Source organism: Echinops telfairi, unplaced genomic scaffold, assembly GCF_000313985.2.
Source record: "Echinops telfairi isolate 266 unplaced genomic scaffold, ASM31398v2 ScPeMD7_7465;HRSCAF=8503, whole genome shotgun sequence".
Taxonomy (NCBI): domain Eukaryota; kingdom Metazoa; phylum Chordata; class Mammalia; order Afrosoricida; family Tenrecidae; genus Echinops; species Echinops telfairi.
Window position 1 is genome coordinate 5,390,085 of NW_022111365.1, and position 25,735 is coordinate 5,415,819.

The 25,735-nt window shown below is 43.6% G+C and overlaps 1 protein-coding gene across 1 annotated transcript in view; it reads right to left on the bottom strand.

The window, feature by feature from the left end:
* DDX25 (DEAD-box helicase 25) overlaps positions 1-15,236 on the bottom strand; it is a 34,707-nt gene extending 19,471 nt beyond the window's left edge. Inside the window, exons 1-8 of the mRNA XM_004714162.3 lie at positions 15,141-15,236; positions 14,454-14,520; positions 14,194-14,238; positions 12,744-12,879; positions 9,940-10,032; positions 9,724-9,826; positions 7,585-7,699; positions 6,216-6,393 (exon numbers count right to left, since the gene is read on the bottom strand). Of these exons, the coding sequence (XP_004714219.2) occupies positions 6,216-6,393; positions 7,585-7,699; positions 9,724-9,826; positions 9,940-10,032; positions 12,744-12,879; positions 14,194-14,238; positions 14,454-14,520; positions 15,141-15,203 (800 nt within the window). The 5' untranslated portion in view covers positions 15,204-15,236. The remainder of the gene's footprint in view (positions 1-6,215; positions 6,394-7,584; positions 7,700-9,723; positions 9,827-9,939; positions 10,033-12,743; positions 12,880-14,193; positions 14,239-14,453; positions 14,521-15,140) is intronic.
* Between the last annotated feature and the right edge of the window lie 10,499 nt (positions 15,237-25,735).

The following is a 25,735-nucleotide window of genomic DNA, read 5'->3' on the forward strand; positions in this document are numbered from 1 at the left end:
CCCAACCAATCCCCTGCTTTACCATGTGCTCTAACTCATCCTCGCGCTTGGGATGCCACCCAGCCCTCCGTTGCTTTGCATCATCAACCTGTTTACATCAGATTAAGAGACCCCTAGCATGTCCTAATGTTCCTCAATACCCTATAGCTCTTCGACACCTAACGGGCCTTAAATTCATCACTTAGAATCTCCTCAAACACTCTTGTTAAGGCCCACACACTCTCCCTACAATACACCCATTCTTCCAGTTACGGAATCTGACGGCAGCTACTGACTTGTTCAAGACCTTAGAGCCATCAACTCAGCTGTCTTGTCTACCCATTCCACCGTGGCCAACCCTTACACGCTGTTCTCTACTATCCCACCCAGTACTATTCACTACACAGTCTTACATTTAAAGGATGCCTTCTTTACTATCCTTCCTGATAAAAGGTATCAACACCTTTTTGCTTCCACCTGGATGGATCCAGACAACTGTGTTGGGATGCCTTACCTCAGGGGTTCATAAATAGTTGTCACTTATTCAGTCAAGCCCTGGAGATGTGCCTCTTGTCTTTAGACTTTCCCCCCAGCTTTCTCCTCCACTATGGGGGTGACCTCCTGCTGTGTGGGACTACTCTTCCGGACTCCGAACATCACACCAGTGTTCTTCTAAATTTCCTAGCAGACAGAGAGTCCCGAGTGTCCCCCACCGAGGTCCAATTTTCTCTCCCTTCTGTCATCTATCTGGGGGGCTGACTCATAAAACACTCCAGAGGATCACAGTAGACAGAAGACAGCTCGGGCTCAACTTCCAACTGCCTCTACAGCTGATGTACTCTCCTTTCTAAACCTTGTGGGCTCTCGCGGGCTGTGGATTCCCAATTTTAGCATGTTAGCTAAACCCCTCTGTGAAGCGGCAAGAGAGGATCTCATTGACCTTCTAGACCCAGCAAAATCTATGGAAAAGCCAGAGAGAACACTTCAATCTGCCCTGCTCTCAGCTCCTGCCCTTTCTCTCCCCAGTCTAACCCTCCCCTTTACTCCATGTGGCTGAAACTCGCGGTAAGGCTGTGGGAGTTGTAGGCCAGGAAATAGGACCCTTCTTCGCTCCTGTAGCTTATCTATCTTTCATTGCAAAGGACATAAACATTCTAGTGACCCCATAGCAGTGGGAAATAACAGGGTGGACACTGAAGCCCCAAAGGCCACCTGTCTATAATAAGTAGCCATCCCTTCTGGTCACCCTAATTACAACCCTACAGAAAAACAAGAACTTCTTTATAAAGAGGTTGAATCCAAAGATGGATGGATCATGATGGGAGGCTGGTATGTCTTACCAGACACACAGGCAACATCCATTCTAACTGATGTACATAACACTCTGCATGTGGGATACCACCCTATTTTGCAACTAATAACGCCCATCTTTTTTTCACCCACACCTGTCCACATTGCTCCAACACATCACCCAAGGATGTACTATCTGCTCCATGACATCATCTCAGGGAGGAAGTCACCCCCACTCATTTCTGACTCACCAGACAAGGGGACCTGTTCTTGGACAAGACTGACAAATTGATTTCACACACATGGTCCCTCATAAAAGGGTCAGGTACCTACTCACAATGGTTGACACTTTCTCAGGATGGGTAGAAGTATTTCCTTCTACTTCAGAAGGGGCAAAGCAGGTTATCCAGGTGCTCATAGATGAAATCATTCCCCATTTTGGCTTGCCAGTCTCCCTACAATCAGACAATGGCCCATCCTTCTTCTCACCAGTAACTCAGCTTACAGCTCGGGCTCTCAACATACAAATACCTACACATACCTAACTGCCCTCAATTATCAGGAAAAGTAGAAAAAGTCAATCACATCCTTAAATCTCACTTATCCAAATTGTTTCTCAAATTTCATCTGCCCTGGACTTACTTACTTCTTGCCCTTTTGCATATAAGCCACATTCACAAATATCTCCTTCTCAGCTTCTTTGAGCTACTGTACAGCAGATCCTTCCTTTTAGAAACCTTCCTTCTTCTTCACCTCTGTTAGGAGACTATACACCCATTCTAAACTTTGTCAGACATAGTCTCAGGACACAAGCGAACATGCACCTACCTCGACCTTATCCCACTGAAGAGGTACATTTTTCAGTTTCCCCGGACAAGTATTACTAAAATCGAGACAACCTGGTCCTCTAGTGCCTAGGTGGGAAGGGTCATACACGGTCCTTCTAAGTACTCCTACAGCAGTAAAACTGTCAGGAAAACCTCCTGGTACCACCTTTCAATGATCAAACCTTTCCCTCCCAAACCTCCATCTTCCTCATCTAATCCATCTAATAGGGAAATCACACCATCCACAAGTTGCTACTCCTCCCAAGTACTAGGACCAACAAGCTTACATTATCTCATAGGCTCTCTCAGATTCCCCAGGAGACAGATACCCACACCTCTGCAGCACCAATTTCACACTGTCCCTGAGTGCACTCACCTAGTCCTATCCTCAAAGGTACACCCCTGGAGACATCTTGCAGTGTATTGAAGACCTCTGTTTTTCAGGGTACCTTTATGTTATTTTCCTGTGAGGAAATGGAATTTTCCTCATTCCTTCTAATCTGCCGCCTAGCCTCAGTCTTTTCTACCATTAGAGAACCTGCTGTGTTAGCTGATCCAATGGGCCACTGTTCTAATCTAGTCTCAGGAGACCCTTTTAGTCTTATTGGAGGCCTTGTTACTAGGTTTCTTTTTGGCATCAGTCTAAGAGCTGTTTCTCCAAAAGATTGGAGCCAATGCCAAAAATGTCTACTTATAGGTGTATACTGGATTACTAGTTTACTCTTAGTTGCTCTCTCATGTTTATGTTAATAGGAGGACACCAGGTTCCCCTCTGCCCCATGATTATTATAACCCCATACCCCACCCCTGGACGGCCAGGGCAATGTCATCCTTTATATACCATAAAATCTTTCCCTGAACATGTAAAACCTTCACAGTCCCATAGGTGCCGGAAAGAAGGTAGCGAACAGGCAGAATAACCTACGAATCCCCCATACAAACAGCACAAACTAGCGCTAAAGACTCAAGGAGCTAGCTAAAACTCCATCTCCTCACAAACCAATATGTCTATCCAGACTCTGGAAAATAGCACAACACAGATTCATAGACATCAATTTCATTTCTTCGTAACACCACCCTCCAAATTTCTTAGACAAACAATGCACACCACACAGTGTTGGTTATGTCTCTCCTCTCTGCAACACAGAAGATATCTAACATCTCCAATTCCATCTTCATGACTAACACCTAATATAGGAACCAAGATAACTAAGGCATGCCCTATCAACGGATCAATGACCACTGAAGTACTTCTCTTTCCCAATCAGGACACTGTCTGACTCCTGGCCCCTGGAGGGTTACAACCCTTCAATGTCTCTAGCAACTACTGAAGTCAAACCTTCTTTTGGCCAAATACTGAGACTCACTGTGCCTCACCTGGAATATTTTTCCTATGTGACTATTTGTCCACACTTGTTTACAGGTGAATGGACAGGGTGATGCATCCGGTATTTCTCATTCCAGACGTAACATTCCTAGATGAACAGGACATGGAAAACACCATATTGAAATACACATCTAAATCCCCTCACATTTTTTCCTATAGACACACAGGAGCATTAGTAGCCCCTATTCTCATCAGAATAGGGTAGTGGCAGCTCTGAGAACTGGAATGGGAGAAGGTGAAACAGCTACTCATTTTTACTACAAACTATCAAGAGACTTCAGTAGTGATATGGAAGAAATAGGCAATACTCTTTTAGCACTACAAACTCATGTCAATTCCCTGGCAGGCAGGACACTACAAAATAAGCAAGCCCTGAACATGCTCACTGCAAAATGAGGGGGAACCTGTATTTTCCTAGAAGAGGACTGTTGTTACTTTGTTTATAAATCTGGCATAGTTAGATAAAAGATAGAACAATTAAAGGAATGAATCCAACACCAATGGAAGGAGTTAGGAAATGTGGGACCCATATGGAAAAGTATTTTAGGCTCTTGGAAGTCTTGGGCCCCCTGGCTTCTGTCACTACTGTCTCTCAGTTTAATAGGTATAATAATTCTATGCTTTGGGCCTTGTTTGTTTTGCTGTTTTCAAAAACTTTTCACAGGAATGGATGTATGCCTTCATCAATCAAACCTCAATGGAGCTGTATGTGGCTGGGTTCCAACCCCTAAAGCGCTCACTAGACAACTCCAAGACAGGACAGTTACAGGGTTTTGCTGTGCCTGTCCAGCAGCAGGAAGCAGTTGCACAAAATGAGACCTCCGGCCCTATTCCCTATTATCAAAAGGCAGGAATGATGGATCCAGCTAAGCATGAAACAACACCTGACCACTTTGAGCGTCTCCTTCCCTATTTCTTGATACCCGTGCCCTGGCCACTCTCTTTTTCTATCAAAAACTGTCAACCAAGAATTACTATTCCCAGCAAAACTGTCCCTAAAGAACGAGAATGAAGTTAAAACATTCCGAGACAAGCTAAGAGGTTCATCGCCAGCCCTACCTCAAAGGGCTGCATAAGGAAGAAAAATTCAATACATAGAAAGAAAGATCTTTAGACAAGTATATGAATGAGTAATAGGTATTCACGCTTGATAATCCTATTTTGTCCTCCATATTATTGTATGACAAGTGCATAAAAAGCAAGGTTAAAATTATGCTACAGGGCCCAAGAAATACGAGGATGTGTTTCATAGCAAACAAATGGCAAGGGGATAAAGAAATATAGGTGAGACTTTCTTATACATTACTGAAGTTAAGGTGGTATCAACTTTTCCTAGGATTTTATAAATGCAAGATGTCAAATGTAATATTCATAGTAATTCATAGTAATAAGAAATTATCTATACAAAAGGAAAGGAGGAGGGACCCAAAACGCTTCAGTATGATAACTGAAGTAAACTCAAAAGCAAACAATATTAAAGGAAAAATAGAAGGCTTCATATTTTTTTGTTAAAAAACTTAGCCAAATTACAAAAGAAAGTCCTTACTGGTATTTGCAGTGAATGTAAATGGACTAAACATTCTAATCAAAGGACAGAGACCAGGGAAAAGAATTACAAAACAAAAGCCTGCCTCAAATATGTGCTATGATTAACAAGAGATGCACCTTAGTCCTAAGGAAATAAATAGGTTTAAAGTGAACTTCTGGAAAAAATATGAAGGGTAAATATGAAACCTTGACACTCAACATTTTACTTACGGTTGAAAGGCTGAAAGCTTTCTCTCTGAAATCGAGAAAAAGACAAGGATTCCAGTTCATAGCACTCCTATTCAATATTATGTTAGAAGTCCTAGCTGGTGCAACAAGAGAGGATAGAATCCTGATGCACATCTTTCCTGATTTCAAACTATGTTTAAAGTCCCTTGTTCTGTTTGAGCAATTGCCTCTTGGTCTAGGTACAGGTTCAGCATGAGCACAATAATATGCTTTGTAATCCCCATTCTTCTCAAGGCTATCTATCCATAGTTTGCGATGATCCACACAACTGAATGCTTTTGCATAGTCAATAAAACACAAGTAAACATCTTTTTGGTATTCTCTGCTTTCAGCCAAGATCCATCTAATATCGACACTGATATCCCTTATTTCACACTCTTTTCTGAATCCAACTTGTATTTTTGGCAGCAACTTGTCAATATACTGCTCCAACTGTTGTTGAATTATCGTTAGCAAAATTTTACTTGCATGTGATATTAATGATACTGTTCAATAATTTCCATACCAAGTAATTTCATTTCATGACAGAATCTTTTTATAGTATGATTTATTTAAAGTCATGACAAAGTCAGAATTAGAATATTAGTCTCTGGATCCCAGATTCTGTGTTCTTTGCTTTATACAAAGTACCTATTGTACCCTCAGAATATCCTTATCAGGTTATAATAGATTCCAGTGAGAATTTTGCTAGAAATATTTTTTTTTAAAGAGAGAGAGAGAGCTTGGTAAATACCTTATGGAACCCATGAATGGCTTCTATCTATCACAAATGTAAGCAGTCAGGAAATATTACAAACTGAAGCAGCTGGAAAATTAAAGGCCTCTGGAACTGATGACAATAATAAAAATCACCAAGATGTTTTAGAGGTGTAAGAAGTCGCAAAGCAAGCAATAAAAATAATTAGGAGCCACATACAAATGAAGAATGAGGACAGAGGATTCAGGAAGATGATTACCTCTGAATACGAATGCTTTGATCGGAGAATCCCTGGGTGTCAATCATCACGTCTGCTTCATCCAGAACAAACACACGGATATTTGTCAAATCAATTAATTTTCTCTTGAAACACCAATCTAAGACAGTCCCAGGAGTGCCGATTACAATCTGCTTGCTGATCTCAGTGCCACTGGGAACTAGGGAAAAACGATTTGTGAGTTCTCCTTCAGATACAACGTTCCCACAGTTCATCATTCAGGGTGGAAGAACCTACAACTCTTTAGCAAAAGTACAGTCCATAAAGTTTTCCCAGTGAAAATTGTGACTTTTGATTTTGCAGGATTTTAGAATTTAACTCCCAAGTTTTTTGGCTAATGGTGACAATAATACATAATGCTGCATATTTGAGTCAAAGCCAAGGTCGTTTAGAAAGCCACATTGCAGCAATCCCACTGCCCTACAGAGACATTGGCACAGCTTGCCAAATGGAAAACCACTGCAATGCCCATTAGTAGGCTGTAGGAAAGGAAGCATGGGATATTGCATAGGTATGCAAAACAATGGGGTGGGGCCATATACTTATATGGAAAGATGTCCAAACCATGCATATTTTTCAAATCATGTGGGGAAAAAAGTCCTCCCATTTTTATGGTTCTCTCATTGAAAATAAATATGAGGGGTTTCAAAGAGTTAGTAAAAAATTTGGAATTAAGTGATCATGGAATATTTTTCTGAGCTTTTCTATATCATTTTATATTCATGTACATTTATTTGTGTTTGCAAAAGCAAAAAACGGACAAAAAAGGTTTGTTACTAGTACTCTGGTTATCTTTAAGAATAGGTTTTTGGAGGGCAATCAAGAATACCTTTTGCTTTTACCTTCCACGAATCTGTGTTTTAAAGTTTTGCTTTTTCACTATGAGCATGTAATGTTTTCATGAAGAAATTAAAAGTGAGAAAGTACCCTCACAGTATTTTCCCATAAGACATTATACAAAACAACGGAATCTACCAGCAAAAGCCCTGCAGAAGTCGCCTCGTGCAGGATGCAGAAAAGGCACAGAGAAAATTTCCGGGGTCTTTGTTATGTGCTCTCCTGTGGACAGAGCTTTCTCCACCTCATCACATTTAATTCTAATACCAACTCGGCGGTATGGGTGTTGTTTTAGAGGGGAGGAAATGAGTTCCATAATGCAAATGCTCATGAAGCATGAAGCCTCATCAAGTAGGAAAAAATGTTTTGAAAATGATGATGGCAACATCTGGACAAAGATGCTTGATACAACTGATGTATGGATTTAAGAGTACCCAATAAGATGATTTATTAAAATTAAAACATAATAGTTTTTTTAAAACAATGAAACCACAACCGGCTCCCTGGTACATACTTCGATTCCCTCGAATGGCATACATCACTTGAACATCCACACAGAATTTCCCCATCCTTTCCACCACGCGGCCAGTTTGTAGCGCCAATTCGTAAGTGGGAGCCAGGCAGAGGCACTGTGTGTAAGAGGGAAGGGAAGGATAAAGGTTTATATAAGACAGCTTCCGAATTTGAACTGCAATTACAAGTTAGACCGGGAGATGCACAGAAATAAAATTGGAGATTTGGATTGAATATAAGTATTTTAAACGGAATCAAAGTTGACAGCTCATAGATCTGAGGTGAATGTTGCGTATGGGGACAGGAAAGGTCTGAAAGGCGGAGACGTAGCTGCCTTTTACACATTCCTCTCTGTTGGACTATAAGAGAACACGAGTTACTGGTTACCACTGGGGGAGGGGCTTCGAGGAAAGAGGATGGGAAGCAGGGAAGCTAGGCCTCCATGAGAGAGGATGTCAGAAAGACACATTCCAGTTGGAGTGCTCTCCTCATCACTCTTACCTGCAAACAGGAATCAACTTTGAAAACACCGTTAGCTTGACCCAATCCCTCCTGCACACCTGTACCAGAATATTACCCAAAGCTCTTTCATTTGTTATGTGCATCCTTGCAAGATGCTGTAGTTTGTGAAGGGGTCTATGGTAGAGAAGAAATGGTAACACAAGCCACCAGCAAACAAACCAACAAAACCCCAATTCGCTGCCAGCCGTCAATGCTGACTCACAGCAACCCTACAGGGCAGGGCAGAACTGCCCCTGCAAGCTTATGAGGCGTCAAACTTTACCCGAGTGAAAAGCGACATCTTTCTTCCTCGGAGTGGCTGTGGTTTTGAACTGCTGACCTCAAAGTTAGCAGTCCAACCTGTAACCACTATGCCACCAGGGCTCCTGAAACACAGCCAGAGTGCTAAAAGTAGTTCCTGCACACATTTCTCAACACGTGTTAAAGCACAGCTTTAAACATAAACTTCATGAATGCCATCTAATAAGTACAAGATTTCATGTCTGTTATCGGTCATCTCCACCTACAGCTTATCTTGCTGAGCAGATTACAAGCTCGCCGAGAAGAACCTTTGTATTCTCCACAGTACTTAAGAGCACAGCAAGCACTCCACTTGTCAAATGAATCCAGAAGAGAGCAGTGTGCATGGAAATGACATTAGGAGACCAGAAAGTTTGGTTACAGCTCTTGTAGAATTTGACCATGTGGCCTTCACCGGGTATGACACTGCCCTCTCTCAACCTCAGTTACCTGCTCTGCTGACTGAGCGAGGCAGGATGAATGATCTTCTAGATCTACAGCTATGGAGGTATCACTAATGAAGGCTGATTTTTTTGCCAAACATAAACACTTTATGTACATTATTTCACTTAATCCTCACAACAACTCGATAAGGAATTTGTTTCATTCAACCAACTAACCATTCAATGTTTAATGAGTGGTTTCGAACAAGCCAGGCACTGCTCTGGGAATTGGCATTCAATGGTGAACAGAAAAACTATGCTCCATGTCTTTAGAAGTGTCCATTCTAATTTACAGACAAGGAAATGGAGACTCAGATCTATCAACTTCTAAAACATTCAACTAGTAAGTAGAGACGATGGAACTGGAACCAACTGGACCGCCGAGTTTGTGTTCACTATCATTGTCTCATACTGCTGCCCAATAATCAATCATTTTATTACATGATGCCATTCCTTACCTGGAGCCCTGGTAATGCTATCTGCTATGTGTAGGACGACTAACTGAAAGGTTGGTGGTTCAAACCCACCAGTCGTTTTCCATGGGATAAAGATGAGGCTGCCTGACCCCCTATAGATTTACAAAACCTCAGTAACCCCATATAGGGTTGCATGAGTGGGAATCAATTTGACAGCCCTTGGAAAGGAGCCTGATGGCATAGTGGGTTCTATGTTGGGCTGGTAACCACAAGGTCAGAAGTTCAAACCTACCAGCTGCTCCATAGGAGAAACATGAGGCTTTCTGCTCCCATAAAGCTCTACAGCCTTGGACACCCAAAGCAGGCAGTTCTAGTCTGTCCTACAAGGTCACTTTGAGTCTATGGTCACTATGGGTCATTCATTACGAAAATATCATCGGCACCACAATCACTCTCATCCATCCCTCAGTCGTTGCTCACCTGTGGGAACAATTCCTGGGCATTGACTCTGCTTAGCATTGCCAAGACAAAGGCAGCTGTTTTGCCTGTTCCAGACTGGCTCTGTGCTATGAGGTTCTGGGGACTGTGGAAAAGAGCAGACCACGGGACACAAAATGAATACGAGAACCTGGGTACAACCTGAAAATGAAAGGCGAAAACCTACCCCAATAGAATACCCCTTCCCTGGAAACTCACGGATGTGCCAGCATCATAGGGAGAGCCATCTCTTGGATTTTCGATGGTCTGTTAAACCCCATCGCATAGATCCCTTTCAGTAACTCTTCTTTCCTGTCAAAAAATAAAAATGTGAAAATTTATGGTTAATAGCTTGAGACATAACACTTGGAAAATATATTTCTAAACTAGCCTACTTTGAAAGTTAGCTTTTAAAGTGATTATTTTTTTAAAAAATAATTATTTTAAAATGTTATCATTCACACCTATGCCAACAGAGGCTTTCTTGTGCTTATTTAGTAATCTATAGTGAACGTTTCACATTTTCACATTTTACAAATGTGAAGCTGTTTGTGGGGTGCAGCCCCACAGTCCAACAGGGTTCTGAAGAGCAATGTATGGAATTATGGAAGAAAAAGACAACAGGCCGCAGGGTGCAGGGGACTGGTCTCCAATCTTGGGAGAAGAGCAGTCTCAAGTTTATTCAACAATAAGGTTTTCTAGTAATGGGGCTTGCAAGCCTCTTGTTAGTTCATACAATAAAATGGACAATGTGATCATCTTGAATATCCTGAGCCTTCTAGAGGAAACCTCAAAGGGAATGTCTGGCAGGTGAGTAAACACATGGTGTCAATCGCTCCTTAAGAATGGGAGACAAAGACAGTAGATTCTTTTAGAGATCCTTTTAACAGTGTGTGTGAGAAGCCAGGCATCTGTCAGAGACAACTGATCATTTTATGGGGGATATATGTGAAGGGGGATATATGTGTTTCCTGGAGAATATGTGCATTTGGCGCTTATTAATCTTCTCCAGACTCAAGGAGGATTTCCTTGAAACACTAGTGCCGGTTTTCCAAGTGCTGAAGTCATGAGAGTAGAAAATACAAGAAGGTACCCAAAAAACTGGAATTATTTTCTTTCAAAGCTATGTATTAAATTTTTTTTTTTTGGCAAAACCACCTTATCCCCTTCAAAGTACTCTCCATTATACTTAATACCTTTGTCAAATCTGTGATTCCATTCTTAGAAACATTTTTCAAACTCATCTGTTTGGATGGCTGACAGCACCTCCCTTGTTTTTTTTTTTCTTCACCTCTTCTATTTCAGCAAATCACTGTCCTTTCATGTCCCTCTTCATTCATGGAAGCAGGAAGAAGTCACACGAAGTGAGGTCAGGTGAGTAAGGTGCACGAGGCAAGAGAGGTATGATGTTTTTTGCCAAAAATTAGGAGCACTGCGATGGCTGTGTGAGCAGGTGCATTGTTATGGTGGCAAAACCAGTCCCTGCTTTGCCATGAATCAGTCCTTTTTGTTGCATGCTGTAATCTTTTCAGAACCTCTAAATAGAAAGCTTGATGAACAGCCTAACATGGTGGAATGAACTCCAAATGCAGTATAAGTCAACATTTTCGTCTGTTCAGGAAGTTGACAGAAGTCCAGAATGAGGTTTGTCATCAATCGACATTGCACCTTTTTGGAAACGAGAAAACCACTCATACGCTACAGCACTGTCCTTGTAATCTGTGTTCAACATCACAACAGCTTCTGTGGCATTTTTCCTGAGCGGGAAGCAAAATTTCACATGCTGTTCTCTTAAATTACCCATCACAAAAAATGAGGTTTGAGTGAAACCGCTTTCACGAAAACATTCACTGTGACCAGAGAGAACCTTCAGAGGCAATGCCACTGGTGCACTAACTCAGAGCGAGTTGCTCGATGCTTGCCTCGTGGGAAAAATGTGAACTACGGAGGCTCCACTGCACCCAGCACAATTCCGGTGTTTGCGGGGGTACCCCCTGTAGACCATTTAACCTTTCTTCCAGGTCCTTAGTCTCCCAGAGCTAGTCATGAGAGATTAATAAAGAAGTATAAATCAACCCACACTTCCCTTGCTTATTGGATAATCAGCCCATGGCTACAAGCCTAAGCTAAAGAAAATGATAATAGCGTAAGGTTTAATTTCCTGAACAAAATTGGAAAAATTATTCTGATAAAAGGAATGTACTAGTTTGCCAAGAGAGGTATATTTTCTCCACAGGCAGAAAACTAGGTAAGATTTGTCAATTACTATTAGTGAAAAAGTAAATAGCAATAGTGATTCTCAAATCAGTATTCCCTCTTGTAGTAATACTGCAGAATACACAATGTTACCTCATCATCCTCGACCAGAATTTTAAAATGTAGTTTTCCTGATACTTCAAGACAGACACAAGAGGATAAAACCAAGCAGGCAGGAACCTCCAGCCCTCCAATGACATGCACAGAGATCACTTGATTGGTTGATTGCCAGTAGCCAAGTGTTAACCATAGGTAGGCACCTTTTATCAATTAGGCAAAGTCAGGACTTCAGGGATGCAGAATTTTACCCTCTCCATTAAGTCGGCATTAGTAACTTTCCCTTTCTATTAAAATACATTTCTTTAATATCACTGCTACAAGTCTGGGGATTGATTCTCATTGTAATATCATCTGAAATGAATGGGCAGGCTTGCCATTTATCCAAAGGGTTGAGGTTGATGTTTGGGTTTCCAGATAATCAGCCCTGTTATCTGGGTTCTGGTGTGGAGACAGGAAATCTGGTGTATCGGGCTTAGCAATATCCCCGTAAGCACAGCAAGATTAAAATACTTTACTACAAAAATTGTCCTCAGTTGACTGGGGTTTTTTGGGGGGCAATAGTGACTCACATGCTGAATGTGCACACTTCATGTTAATACTAAATATTTGCATACAAAGAAGATCCAGATGGTTTTATGATTAACAGATCCATTTTGTGTTGCCCCCTGTCCCCCATTTCCCCATATTAAATGGATAAAAATACTCACAGCCGAAGCTCTTCAAATGTTTTCACGGAGTACAGTGGAGAGCTGGGATCCTTTTGTAAGACTTCAACATGATGACTGGATTCTACTAAGGATTGCCTAATTAACTTGTTTAAAAGCGAATTAGCTGCTAAATCCACTGTAAATGCAAAAAGAAAAGGATTGCACGAGAGAAATCAAGTCTCTTAAATACCATCTAGCAAATTGTTCTTCTTTCTTTTAAAAGAAGATTCTAGAAAGAATGACATGGCACTGAGGGTCCCTGTTTTCATAAGGACAGTTTCTTTCGCTCTGCTGCCACAGACAACAAGCCTACATTCATTTCCAGGGGACCTAATTCTGCATTGCTAGCTGAAAATGCTTAACCACCCTTGCATGCTGGTAGGAAACAGAGACCAAGGAAGACAGTGTATGCAGATGAATCCTTTCTAGGATGCTGGAATGGAGAGAAGCCTTCACGTGTGTGAGTTAGAGTTAAGTCCCAATCACATTCTCATATTAATATTGTTCCTCATTATATCCTCCCATAATAGTGCTGCCTTAAGATACCTCTTACAAGCAGGTTTGCTAGCTAGCCAGCAGCTTTGACTATCAGAGCAGACATGTGCTGTAGCTCTCAAGGCTTAGGAGACAGTCACTCCCCCATACCTGCCCCCAGCACTGGGGTTAAGTTACTCCAAAGCACTCAGAGAGCTGGAGGTTTATGGTTCAGCCCACTTTGTTAGGTATGTGGTTACCTGTAATTAGGGGGGCTTGCATGCACTGAGAGTATATAAGCTGCTGTTGGAAATATAATCCCTCTCTCTGCGCGGCCCCAGAAGTCATGATGGTCGAGGTGAGCCCTTGCATGCTTTATCTTGTCTGATGCCTCTTTAATGTACTCTTCCATTACACAACTGCTCCCTTGGACTGATTTGGTTGTGGGAGCTGGTACCACACACATACTCATTTCTATGACCTCTAGAGAGCTATGGGCCACTCTGAACTTCCTATTTTTTCTGATGCACACTATTTTTATAAAGAAAATGGAATCAATAGTCTCCCGTACCCCCAACTAGAGACTATCCTACTCACTCATATTGTGAAACTGATGGTTAATTGAAAACAGTTGATAGTTGGGGGAGGGGGGAAGATGAGGAGCTGATACCAAAGGCTCAAGTAGAAAGAAAATGTTTTGAGAATGATGATGGCAACAAATGTACAAACGTGCTTGACACAATGGATGCATGTATGTATTGTGATAAGAGCTGTATGAGCCCCCAATAAAATTATTTTTTAAAAGAAAGTAAATGTCTAGAAAAGAGTTATGCCAACATATGTACAAACATGCCTGATACAACTGATGTACGGATTGTAATAAGAGCCTCCAATAAAATTACCCTTTTAATAAAAAAATAAACGGTAAGGTATCAAAAAGAACCAGTTGATACATGAAAATGAATTTATCTCCTACCTACATCTTCTTCTTCATCTTCTTCTGTGATATTCATAGACTCATCTAAAGGATGGAAGAGTAACATATCTGTCAAGCCCAATGTTGCAAAATGCCATCTCAATTGCTCTTCCCAACGATGCCGTGTACACTGACAGAGGTGGTGGGTTTTAAATGAAAGGACTCACAGGTATTTCAGTTGGCAGGGGTAAGGAGTAATCAGTGTGGTTTTCGCTTATTGTGAATTAAAAGTCAATCTGCTTTCCCCTAACAGCACTCACCTCCTTTGGGGATTGCAGTACTCTTAATCACCTGAAGGTTCTTTCGGGGAAGGATGAGGTTTGAGAACTGCTGAAAGGCACAAATTTCAACCACTATTAGCAAGCAGGCCACTAAGCGACCCGGGTACGGCTAACAGAAGCTAAAAGGTGTGTGGGGCGATCACCCCAGGATTTTGTTTCCATTGCAATTTTAGGTATGAATGGATTTCTTTCTGGTTAGGTCTCTTACATGAATTTTCTTAAAATTCGAGAAGCTATTCTACTGCCCTTGTAAATTAAGTTTCTTTTTATTAGGTCTCTGGCCCAAGCAGAGGCACCATCTGAAGGTCAGAGGCAGGAAAGGGGAGATGGTGGGCAGGAGAGATGATGGCCGATTGAAGATGACCGGTAGCAGAAGCTTAATCGCCAAATCAAGGGAGATCAGGGTCCTAGTGGGGACCACCATCTGCTTCCCTTCCTCAGCTTCGGGGTCCCTCTTAGCCTTCATGTTGCCCTATCAAGCCCAAACCCTAGTTTCTCTATAGCCTGCTTCCCGTGCTTTCTCCCAAGACCCTTCCCATATCTCCCATCCACGGCACCCCACTCCACACCCTAGCGGGACCTCCTTCCCTTCTCCCGCACGTTTGCCTCTAGCGGCCCCTGTTCTAGACCCCACTCTGCCCCCCGTCCCGGCTCGGCGGCGGTTACATGGCTGTTCAGCCGCTCGCTCTCTGCCGCTCCTGCGTCGCCTTTCCAAAGTAACGACGCCATAGCTGTACGCCCTGCCCCAGCCCCCAGCACGTGCTCCCAGCCCGGCGCGAGGGGCTCTCCGCGCATCCAGTGGCCAATGAGCTCTCCCGCGGGCAGGCCTACCTTCACGGGACTAGTCACTGGTGCGATGGGCACGCGCAGTAGCGCTTTGTGGCTAGCGAGCAAGAGGTGGGAGGGGAAAGGAGAAGGGGGTGGAAACAAGAAGGAGCACTTTTATGTCGCAATGTGAAGTGTCGGTTTGCCTCACTTTGCCCCAGTTGTAAGACATCTGGGAGGGAGGGGGTGTGACCGGAGTGCAATTCTGCAAAACTTGGGGACTCTTAAGATGCAGCAGCGTGTGCTGAATTAAGAGTCCCTACTTCCCACCACTGACCTGCAGCTTGCTGGTATGCTAGAAGCTATGTCACCGGTATTTTAAATTCCAGGTCACCAAGGTGAACCGGTTTCAGCGGAGCTTCCAGACTGAGGACAGACGATGAAGACGGAATAGGCTGTCCACTTCTGAGAAATATGTCCCCCAAAACCTTCTGATTAGCAGTGGGTAACTGTCAGCTATAATGCCTCAAGATGGAATAGGCCACTTCGAGGGATTAACCACTGAAACTTTCTGAATAGCAGCACAGCATAGCTAAATGTTGTTAGAAGATGGGCGCCTTAGGTTGGAAAGCACTTCTGAAAATACTTCTGAAGAAGAGCTGCCTCCTCAAAGTCATCAACCGTAAAGAGGGGGATGGAGCCAAGCTTTCCAGACCTTGTCGATGGAGCATGGCTTACAATTAGGAGAAAAGGGTGCAAACGTCCATTAATAGTGTAAACACAATGGATGGAACCCATAAAGATTATTAGCCTAGGCATGGGTAAGCTGAAATGGACGTGTATAGGCCATTGTGAATCAGACAATCATATGGCTCACTATGCTGGGAATGGTGTTGAATTTAGTACCAAAAAAGATCATTTCAAGACCTATGTTGAAGGGCAGTGCTCTCTGTAATAGGGTAATATGCATACAAGGAAATCCTATTCAAATTTATGAACAAACTACTAAAGCTAGTGATAAGAAATTGAAGAATTCTACCAACTTTTCAGTTTGAAACTGGCAAAACATGCCACCAACTTGTATTGATGTTTATCGATTAAAATGAGCAAGTTGAAAATAAAGAAAAAGGAACAATCGTTGGAAAGATGGCCTTGGTGATAGAAATAAAGCTGGATATCATACAATAGAATTTTATAAGACTACTGTGACTTCTTCAATCAAACAACTTTTTCAGCAACATAAACCTCCACTATAGATATGGTGTGCATCAGGGTTTATCTTCTCACCATACTTATTCAATCTGTATGCTGAGCAAGTCATCAGAGAAGCTCAATAATACGAAGAAGAGTGTGGCATCAGGATTAGAGGAAAGCTTATTAACAACCTGTGATGTACAGATGGCACAACCCGGCTTGCTGAAAGTGAGGAGGACTTGAAGCACTTGCGGATGAAATCAAGGATTGCAGCCTTCAGTTTGGAGCTTCACAACTCATGTGTAGAAGACCAAGATTCTCACAACTCTGCTAATAAATAACATCATGATAAATGCAGGGAAAAATTGAAGTTGTAAAGCATTTCATCTTGCTTGGATCCACAATCAATGCTCATGGAAGCAGCAGTCAAGAGATCAAATTACACATTGCTTTGGGTAAATCTGCTGCACTAGACCACTTTAGAGTATTTAAAAGCAAGGAGGTTACTTTAAGAACGAAGGGTGCGTCTAAGCCAGGGTATTTCAATTGCTGCATATGCATGTCAAAGTTGGACATTTAATAAGATAGACTAAATAATCAATGCATTTGAAGTGTGGTGCTGGCAACGAATATTGCAAGTACCATGGCTACCAAAAGAACCAACAGATCTGTGTTGGAAGAAGTACAACCAGAAATGCCTCTTGGAGGCAAGGATGGTGAGATTTCACATTGTATACTTTGGACACATTGTCAGGAGAGACCATGTTGCCAGGAGTCCCTGAAGAAGGACTTGGTAAAGTAGTGGGGCATCAAAAAAATAAAAGGAAGACCTTTGACAAAATGGATTGACATCGCGGCTGCAGCAATAGGCTCAAACGTAAGAGCACTGTGCCGATGACAGGCAGGGCAGAGAACAAGCTCGATGGCACCTAACAACAACATACACGTGGAAGGAACACACAGAAATCAAACTGACTACATCTGTGGGAAGAGACTACAAGGAAGCTCAATATTAGCAACCAAAATAAGGCCCAAGGCCACTGTGAAACAGACCATCAATTCCTCATATGTAAGTTCAGGTTGAGAAAATGAAAACAAGTCCACAAGAATCAGAACATGACCTTGAGTCTATTTCGCCTGAATTTCAAGAACGGATTTGACTCACTGAACACTAATGACAGAAGACTTGGTGAGCTGTGGGATTACATCAGAACATTATACATTAAGAAAGTAAAATGTCATTCAAAAGACAGGAGAGAAAGAAAAGATCAAAGTGGATATCAGAAGAGACTCTGTGTAGGAGCTAGTGCACAACTGGATGGGTCCCAAGGAGCGGTTGAGTAATTGAAAGGGAAAATTAAATAGACTACGGATTGGGCTGAGCTGAAGCAGGTCAGGGCCCCGCTTCCCTGCACATCCCCGGAGGTTGGCAACAGACAGCGTCAGATAAGATAACCAGAAAACCAGATGCTCCGGGTTTGAAGAAAGCCGCAAGGAGTCGATGTGCAATGCTTGGAACGTCCAGACCCCATGTGCTAATTGCCCCACATTCTACTGCCCCTTTAAAAACCCATGCCCCCAGCTACTGAGCATGACTTCCCTGACTTGTTGGCCTAGGTCACGGAACCTCATCTGGGAGCTCCCTGCTAATAAAGCTATTTCTGTCTCTGCTCTCCTTTGTCCTGTCAGTTATGTCTTTCCATCTCTCCGTACCTCAGTTTCACTTTTGCATTTGGTGCCTGAAACCTGGGAGAGGTAGGGACACGGGCTCCGTGCTATCCCAGCCCTGCCCCAGCTGGGACATAGCCCATCCCTCCTCAAGTCCTGAACCTCTGGAGCCCGCCTGGACGGGTGATTTCTGGTCAGTATTTCTCTGTGTATGTTCATTCTGTCTCGTTTGTCTTGTGTGTCTTTCCAGATACTGAGGACCAGCAAACTCATATGGGAACATAGGGTCCCCATTTTGGGGGAGTGCCATGGAAGGGGTTTATACTGCCACCCTAGTACTAAAAGGAGCTGGAAAGAACTGCCTTTTCCCGAATTGGGTGCAAAGATAAGGACCGTTTCTCATGTCTATCCTTTCTTGGGTCTATCTTTCCTCATGTAGCCCCCAGCGCTTTGTCTCTGTGTTTACTTTCTGGGATTTCTGCCCATAACAAAAGTTCTGGCTCTGGGCCTGGAAATCACTGCGCCTTCAGACCAAACTAAGGTGCAAAAGTTATTTCTGAACCATTTTCTACTTATTTGTGTGCTTTGGGTCTGCAGCTGTGCAGGGCCTTCTCTAACATTTTCTACTTCCCCGTTTTTTTCTCACCCTGAACAAAGGCCTCTGACCAACCTCTATTTTACCAGCCATAAAGCCAAGCTCCCCTCCCCCTCCTTGGCTTCCATTGTGTCTCTCTCTGATCCAAGATCCCTGTCTGCTGGAACAAGCTGCAGGACTGCACCTGGGAAACTTCCTGTCTGGTAGTAGTCCAGGACTCTCCACTGGGTCCCTAACTCTGTTTGGGATGCCCTCAGGGTTACCGGACTATTTCCGTCTGTTGGGTGAGGACAGATACCAGGGGACACCTTTCTCCTCTGCCAGTACCCTCTGCAGTTTGAGACACCATGAGAAGTCCTCTTTTCCAGCCCCGCCAAGGACATTCCTTCGGGGTATCTACTGGCCAACCTTACTGAATTGGGTTTGGCTCCTGATCTCTGCCCTAAGTGCCTGGTCTTTTTCTGTAACCAAGTTTGGCCTCAATACCAATTGGACAATGAGTCGCACTAGCCAGAAAATGGCACTTTCGATTTTGACATTCTCTGCAACCTCGACAATTTTTTGTCAGTGAACTCACAAGTAGTCTGAAGTCCCTTATGTCCAGGTCTTTTTCTTTCTTTGCTCTCATCCCTCTCTGTGTACTGCCTGTCACCCTGCTCAAGTTCTCTTAGCCAAACACTCTCTTAATCAACCCCTGACAGTACTCCCCATTGTCTTTCTCTCAACCCCCTGACTCTTTGTCTGTACCCCCAGTAAGGCCTCCTCCATATTCTGGATGCCCCTCACCATCACCTCCCCCCGCTATGCCTCAACTCTCAAAGGCTGAGGTGACTGTGCCCCCGACACCTGTCCCCACCCCAGAGCCAAACCCTCAGACTCCCTGGAGTCTCTCTTTCTCCCCTTGCCGCCTCCCTCCCTATGCACCTTTCTCCCTGATGGACCTCTCCCAGGTAGAAAAGCGGCACCCAAGCATGTTTGCTGCCCTGAAGCCGGCAGGAAGGAGGGGTCAGAAAGCTCCAGGAAGTAACAACTTTAATTGCCCACTGCACTTTTGATTTCAATATTCTCTGAAATCTCAACAATTTCTGCCACTGAACTCACAAAGAATCCGAGGTTTCCTATGTCCAGGCCTTTTTTCCTCAGCACTCCAGTTCCCTTCTCTGTATTTCCTGCTCCCCTTCCCAAATCCTCTTGACTGGAGAAAATTCCTCCTCTCCTCCTGCTTTTGCACCCCCTCTGGTGTCTACCTTTTTAGACCCGCCTGAGCACCTTGTCTCCCCTCCTACTCACCCCTCTCCCTATTCTGGCCACCCAGAGCCCCCCGAGTCTTCTTCTCCCAATCTACCCGCCTCACTGGAGGAACCTGAGTCTGCACTCGCCCACTGGTTAGCGAGCACACTCATCGCAGAACCCCCTTGTCCTTTGTCCACTCGGGAAAGTGGCCGGGACTGAGAGAGTGGTCCGAGTCATGTTCCCTTCTCTCTCACTGATTTATCTCAGATTGAAAAGCGTTTAGGCTCCTTTTTAATAATCCAACCACCTATATTAAGGAGTTTTGATATTTAACTCAAGCTTATAATTTGTCCTGGCATGATATTTTTGTCATCCTTTCCTCTACCCTAACCGCAGATAAGAAGTAACACACTTTTCTTGCTGTTCAGCAGCACTATGACCAGGTTTATTTATTTATCTGGGACCCTGACCTAGGTGGTTCCCAGATAAAAACCTGGTTAGGGTTATCAAATTGACAATTAAGCAGGTAGATATGGGCATGCCCGCTGTGATAAAATGCTTCAGTGTATCAGGCCATTTCCCATATAGAGGTCAATTTTAATAAACTTAGGGAGATCACTCAAACGCCTGACAAAAGCGCCTTCTTAAGTCACTTAACTAATCCTTTAACCTGAAAAGCCCTCGACCCTGGTCCGAGATTTCGTGGATATGGCGTTCAAGGTTTTTAACAGCTGTGAGGAGCAGGCAGAGTCAGCCCGTGAAGCCTGGTTCCAGCAGAAGGTACATTTTCAAACCCAAGCCTTAGTAGCAACCCTGCAGCCGGCGATCCCCGTGGCCCCCGAGTGGCAGTGCATGGCAGGGGTATATGGGAACAACGACCACCACCTGGTGCCTGCTTTAAGTGTGGAGAAGGGCACTGGTCACGGGAGTGCCCCAGGCTTGGAGTTCCAACCAAACCCTGCCTGGCATGTGGTCAAAGAAGACACTGGAAGTCTAACTGTCCTTGGAAAAGTGACAGGCCCTTTGCATCTCCATGCAGGGGGACTGTCCTTCCAATTCCTGACCCGCTGTTGGCCCTGCTGGGATTGGCTGAAGACTAACGAGACCCTGACTGGACCCCCATCCCCCTCGCTGCACCTAGGGTATTGCTCATGGTATCGGGTGAGTAAATTTCTTTCTTAGCCAGAAGTTGCTTTTTCTGACCTGCCCTCATTTTCAGGGCCAGGCAGTCCTTCCTCAATCTCAGTCATGGATACTGATGGCAAGCCTACCTGCCCTAAGTGTGCTCGCCCTTTACTCATTCCTTCCGTATAATCCCTTCGTGCCTGGTCCCTCTGCTAGGAAGAGACACTTTAAATAAGTTAAGGGCCTCCTTACACCTTACTTCTGGTCTCACAGCACCTCTGCTCCTTCCCCTTCTTTCCACCCAACCTGGAATAACCATCCCTACAGGCCTCGTTGCTCTCCGATGTTAATCCATCATACAATGCCTCCTTTCTAACAACCTCATTATTCCTACCCACTTTCCCTGTAACACTCCAATCTTACCAGTAAGAAACCAAACAGTATTCATTTGTTTGCTTTTACCTGCAGTCCCTCTTAAGACAGTTCTAAAGGAAACACAGCCCAACTCCTTTAACTTCTCTCTCCCACCAAGGCACAAATATCTCGTTCCACGGTTATCTCTTTAAGCCTGTGCCTCACCCCCACCACTCAGGGTTTCACTCTAGATAGATGCTGGGTCATAAAAGACCTCCAACCACCAACTTCAGCTGAACAAGCATGGTTACTCCCCACCTAATAGTCAGAGGAGCAGCATTCCTAATCTATCCCAGTCTCTCTAGCCTCCCTGCAGCAGCAGCTCAAGAGTGCTGTTATCATGATAATAAATCAGGGCTAGGAAGGCAAAGCATACCTGTAGTCCTACCTGTCTTGGTAAATCTTAGTTTTGCCTCCTCCCTGGCAGCAGCAGAAATTTCTAATAGAGCATTAGAGCACAATATGCTCCAAACACAAAACTTTAACAAACAACTCCAGCTAGTCATAAATTCCACCTCGGAGTCTCTCACCTCCTTATAGTGACAGCTTACATCCCTGGCACAGGTAACCCCCCTTCAGAACCATCATGCATTGGATCTGTTAACAGCTGACAAAAGAGGTATGTGCATGTTTCTAAGAGAAGAGTGCTGTTACTATATTAATGAGTCAGGAGTGGTTGAGCAAAATGTTAAGGTGTTAAAAACCATGGCCGAAAACATCAAAAGTCACTGCTGGAGCAATGCAGCAACCACCTCCTGGTTCCCAAACCCTGTTATGTATTGGGTCATGTCCCTTGTAGGACCCCTGGTAATCATTTGCTTGCTGTTACTTTTAGCCCCTTGTCCTTTTAAGTCCTTCAAGAACGAATGAAAGACATATCCAATATAACTGTTAACTAACTCTTGTTACATCCTTACAGCCCCCTACCTGCCAACACTGATCCAAACCGTTCCAGCCCATAGCCCTCCTAATGTGGCCCTGTACCAGCAGGAAGTAGTCAGATCAGATCTTGATGCCCCTTTATCACTAAAAATACTGGAATGATTGGGCTGAGCTGAAGCAGGTCAGGGCCCCGCTTCTCTGAACGTCCCTGGAGGTCAGCAGCAGATGGCGCCAGATTAGATAATCAGGAAGCCAGATGCGCTGGGTTCAAAGAAAGCCATAAGAAGTCGACAATTCTCGGAGTATCCAGACCCCATATACTAATTGCCACAAATTCCACCACCCCTTTAAAAACCTGAGTTCCCGGCTGCTGAGCTAAACTTCCCTGACCTGTTGGCCTAGGTCACAGAACCTCGTCCGGGAGCTTCCCCTAAGAAAGTTATTTCTGTTTCTACTCTCCTTTGTCCTGTCAGTTAGGTCTGTCCGTCTCCCTGTACCTCAGTTTCACCTTTACAACAAGGACTCACCTCTTCCAAGGAGTCAGGATCCAAAGAAAGAGAGCAAATGTATTTAACAATGTATTTATACAGTGTCAGGACATGCAGGCTTTATTAATTACATACCTAACAAGGAAGGCAGTAACTTAACCCTAGAAGTCCCTGAGCTGATTGTGGGAGAAACCTAATACTAGCACTGGGGGCAGGCAGAGGGGAGTAGACTGGCCCTTGAGAAGGGAGCACAAAAGAAACATGTCTGCTCCAATTGATAAGGATCTCTGCCCGTATAATAATCAGCCATGTGCTTGATGAGGTAACAAGGTAGCACTATTATGGGAGGATATTGTGGGGATAATTTTTAATAAGGAGAATGTGACTGGGACTCTCCTTCAACTCACAAATATGAAGGCTTTCCTCTACCAGAATCCTGGCCTCCAGGCTTCTTCACCATAAGCATAGAGAACTTGTCTGCATACACTCTCTTCCTAGTTCTGTTTCCCACAACTCTGAAACTTGCTCTTAAACTGGAGTAGCTAAAGCAAATGGAAGCGATAAGGAGATAAAAGAGCTGACCAGAAAATTTCAAAGGGCAACTCAAGAAGACAAAGAAAAATAGGATAATGAAATGTGCAAAGGCCTAGAGTTATAAAACCAAAAGAGAAAAATATGCTCAACATTTTTTAAGCTAAAAGCACTGAAGAAAAAAATTCAAGCCTTGAACTGTAATACTGAAAAATTCTATAAGCAAAATATTGAATGACGTGAAAGCATCAAAAGAAGATGGAAAGAAAACAGAGCTACATGCCCAAAAGAACTGGTCAACATTCAACCACTTCATAACGTAGCTTATGATCAAGAATCAATGGTAATGAAGAAGCCCAAGTTGCCCTGAAGGCATTAGCAAAAACCAAGGCTCCAGGGATTGAAATGTTTCAACAGGCTGATAAAGCACTGGAAGCACTCACAGGTCCATGCTACCTGGCCAACTCACTAGAAGAGACCCAAATTTATACCCATTCCAAACAATGGTGACTGAACAGGATGTGGACATTATTGAAAAATATCATTAAACAACACTGCATCGACAGGGAGCTGCCAGAAATTCAATGCAGATTCAGAAGAGGCCATGGAATGAGAGATATCATTACTGATATCAGATGGATCTTGGCTGAAAACAGAGAATACCAAAAAGAGGTTTACTTGTGTTTTATCAACTACACAAATTCATCCAACTATGTGGCACATAGCAAATTATGGATAGCATTCAGAAGAATATTACAGAACACTTCATTGTGCTCATGAGCAACCTGTGCATGGACCCAAAGGCAGTTGTTTGAATAGTGTATGGTTTAAAATCAGGAAAGGTGTGCTTCAAAGGTTGTATTCTTTCACCATAATTATTCAGTTTCCATGCTGGGCAAATAATCAGAGAAGCTGGACTATATGGAAAAGAAGGAGGCATCAGGATCGGAGGAAGGCTTATTTACAACCTTTGATATGCAGATGACACAATCTTGCTTGTCGAAGGCCAGGAGGACTAGAGGCACTTGCTGATGAAAATCAAGGACTGCAACCCCCAGTGCTGATTGCAACTCAACATAGAGAAAACCAAAATCCTTACAACGGGACCAATAGATAACACCATGACCACCTGGGAGAAGATGGAAGTTGTCAAGGATTTCATTTTACTTGGATCCACAATCAATGCTCATGGAAGCAGCAGTCAAGGAATCAAGTGATACCTTACCTTGGGCAAATCTGCTACACAGGACCTCTTTAAAGTGTTGAAGAGCAAGGATGTCACTTTGCAGACCAAAGTGAGCCTAACCTAAGCTGCAAATGCATGTGAAAGTTGGACACTGAACAAGGAAGATGGGAGACGGAATTGGTGCCTTTGAATTATGGTGCTGGCAAAGAATATTGAAGAACAAACAAATCTTAGAAATGAAGATGATGAGACTTTGCCTCTTGTTCTTTGGACATGTTATCAGGAGAGACCAGACTCTGGAGAAGGACATTTTGCTCGGTAAAGTGGAGTAACAGCCAAAGAGGAAGACCCCCAGTGAGATGGATTGACATAGTGGCCGCAACCATGGGGCCAAGCATAGCAATAATTGTGAGGATGGCACAGGACTTGGCAGTGTTCCTTCTTTTGTGCCTAGGGTCTCTATGAATCCAAATGGACTCTATGACACTGAACAGGAACACTTCCTTGCCAAGGAGCGCTGGTCCTGCAATGGTTGGCTGCTAAGGACCCACCAACCACTTCCCAATAGAAAGAGGTAGCAGTTGGTTTCCATAAAGATTAAAACCATAAACATGCCACAGTCGTGGAGCTGATTCTCCCTCAAAGAAACCCTGTAGGACAAGTAGAACTGTCATCTTGCATTTCCAAGGCTGTCATCTTGTATTTTGCCAAAGCCACTGCCACATCTTTCTCCCTCAGAGGGGCTGGTGGGTCCTAATTGCCAACCTTTTGGTTAGTAGATAGGTGCTTTAACCACTAAACAACCAGAGTCCATTCCATAAATACTGCAGTCTTGTGGATTCTGTGGGAGCAGTTCAAGGTTAGCCAGTAAAGTCATTATGAGTTGGAATGGACTCTAATGGGTTGTTGGTTTTTCAAAACCTTCACCCACTCCACTAATAGTTCTATTCCCTTGAAGCCATTCCCACAACCCCACTACAGGCTCTGGTGCCCGACTTCTCCCCGCAATTTTCCACCATTATAGAAAGGCTAGAGAATTGCTTAGGAAAGTGGAGGAACAAAACGGCTGAGTTTGATCTGATTGTTGAATTTGAGTGTAAAAGTTGTGTGTGTGTTGTGAGTGATCCAAATTCTCATGGTTGTTCCTGTAATGTCCTTGCATTGTTTTAATTTTTATTCC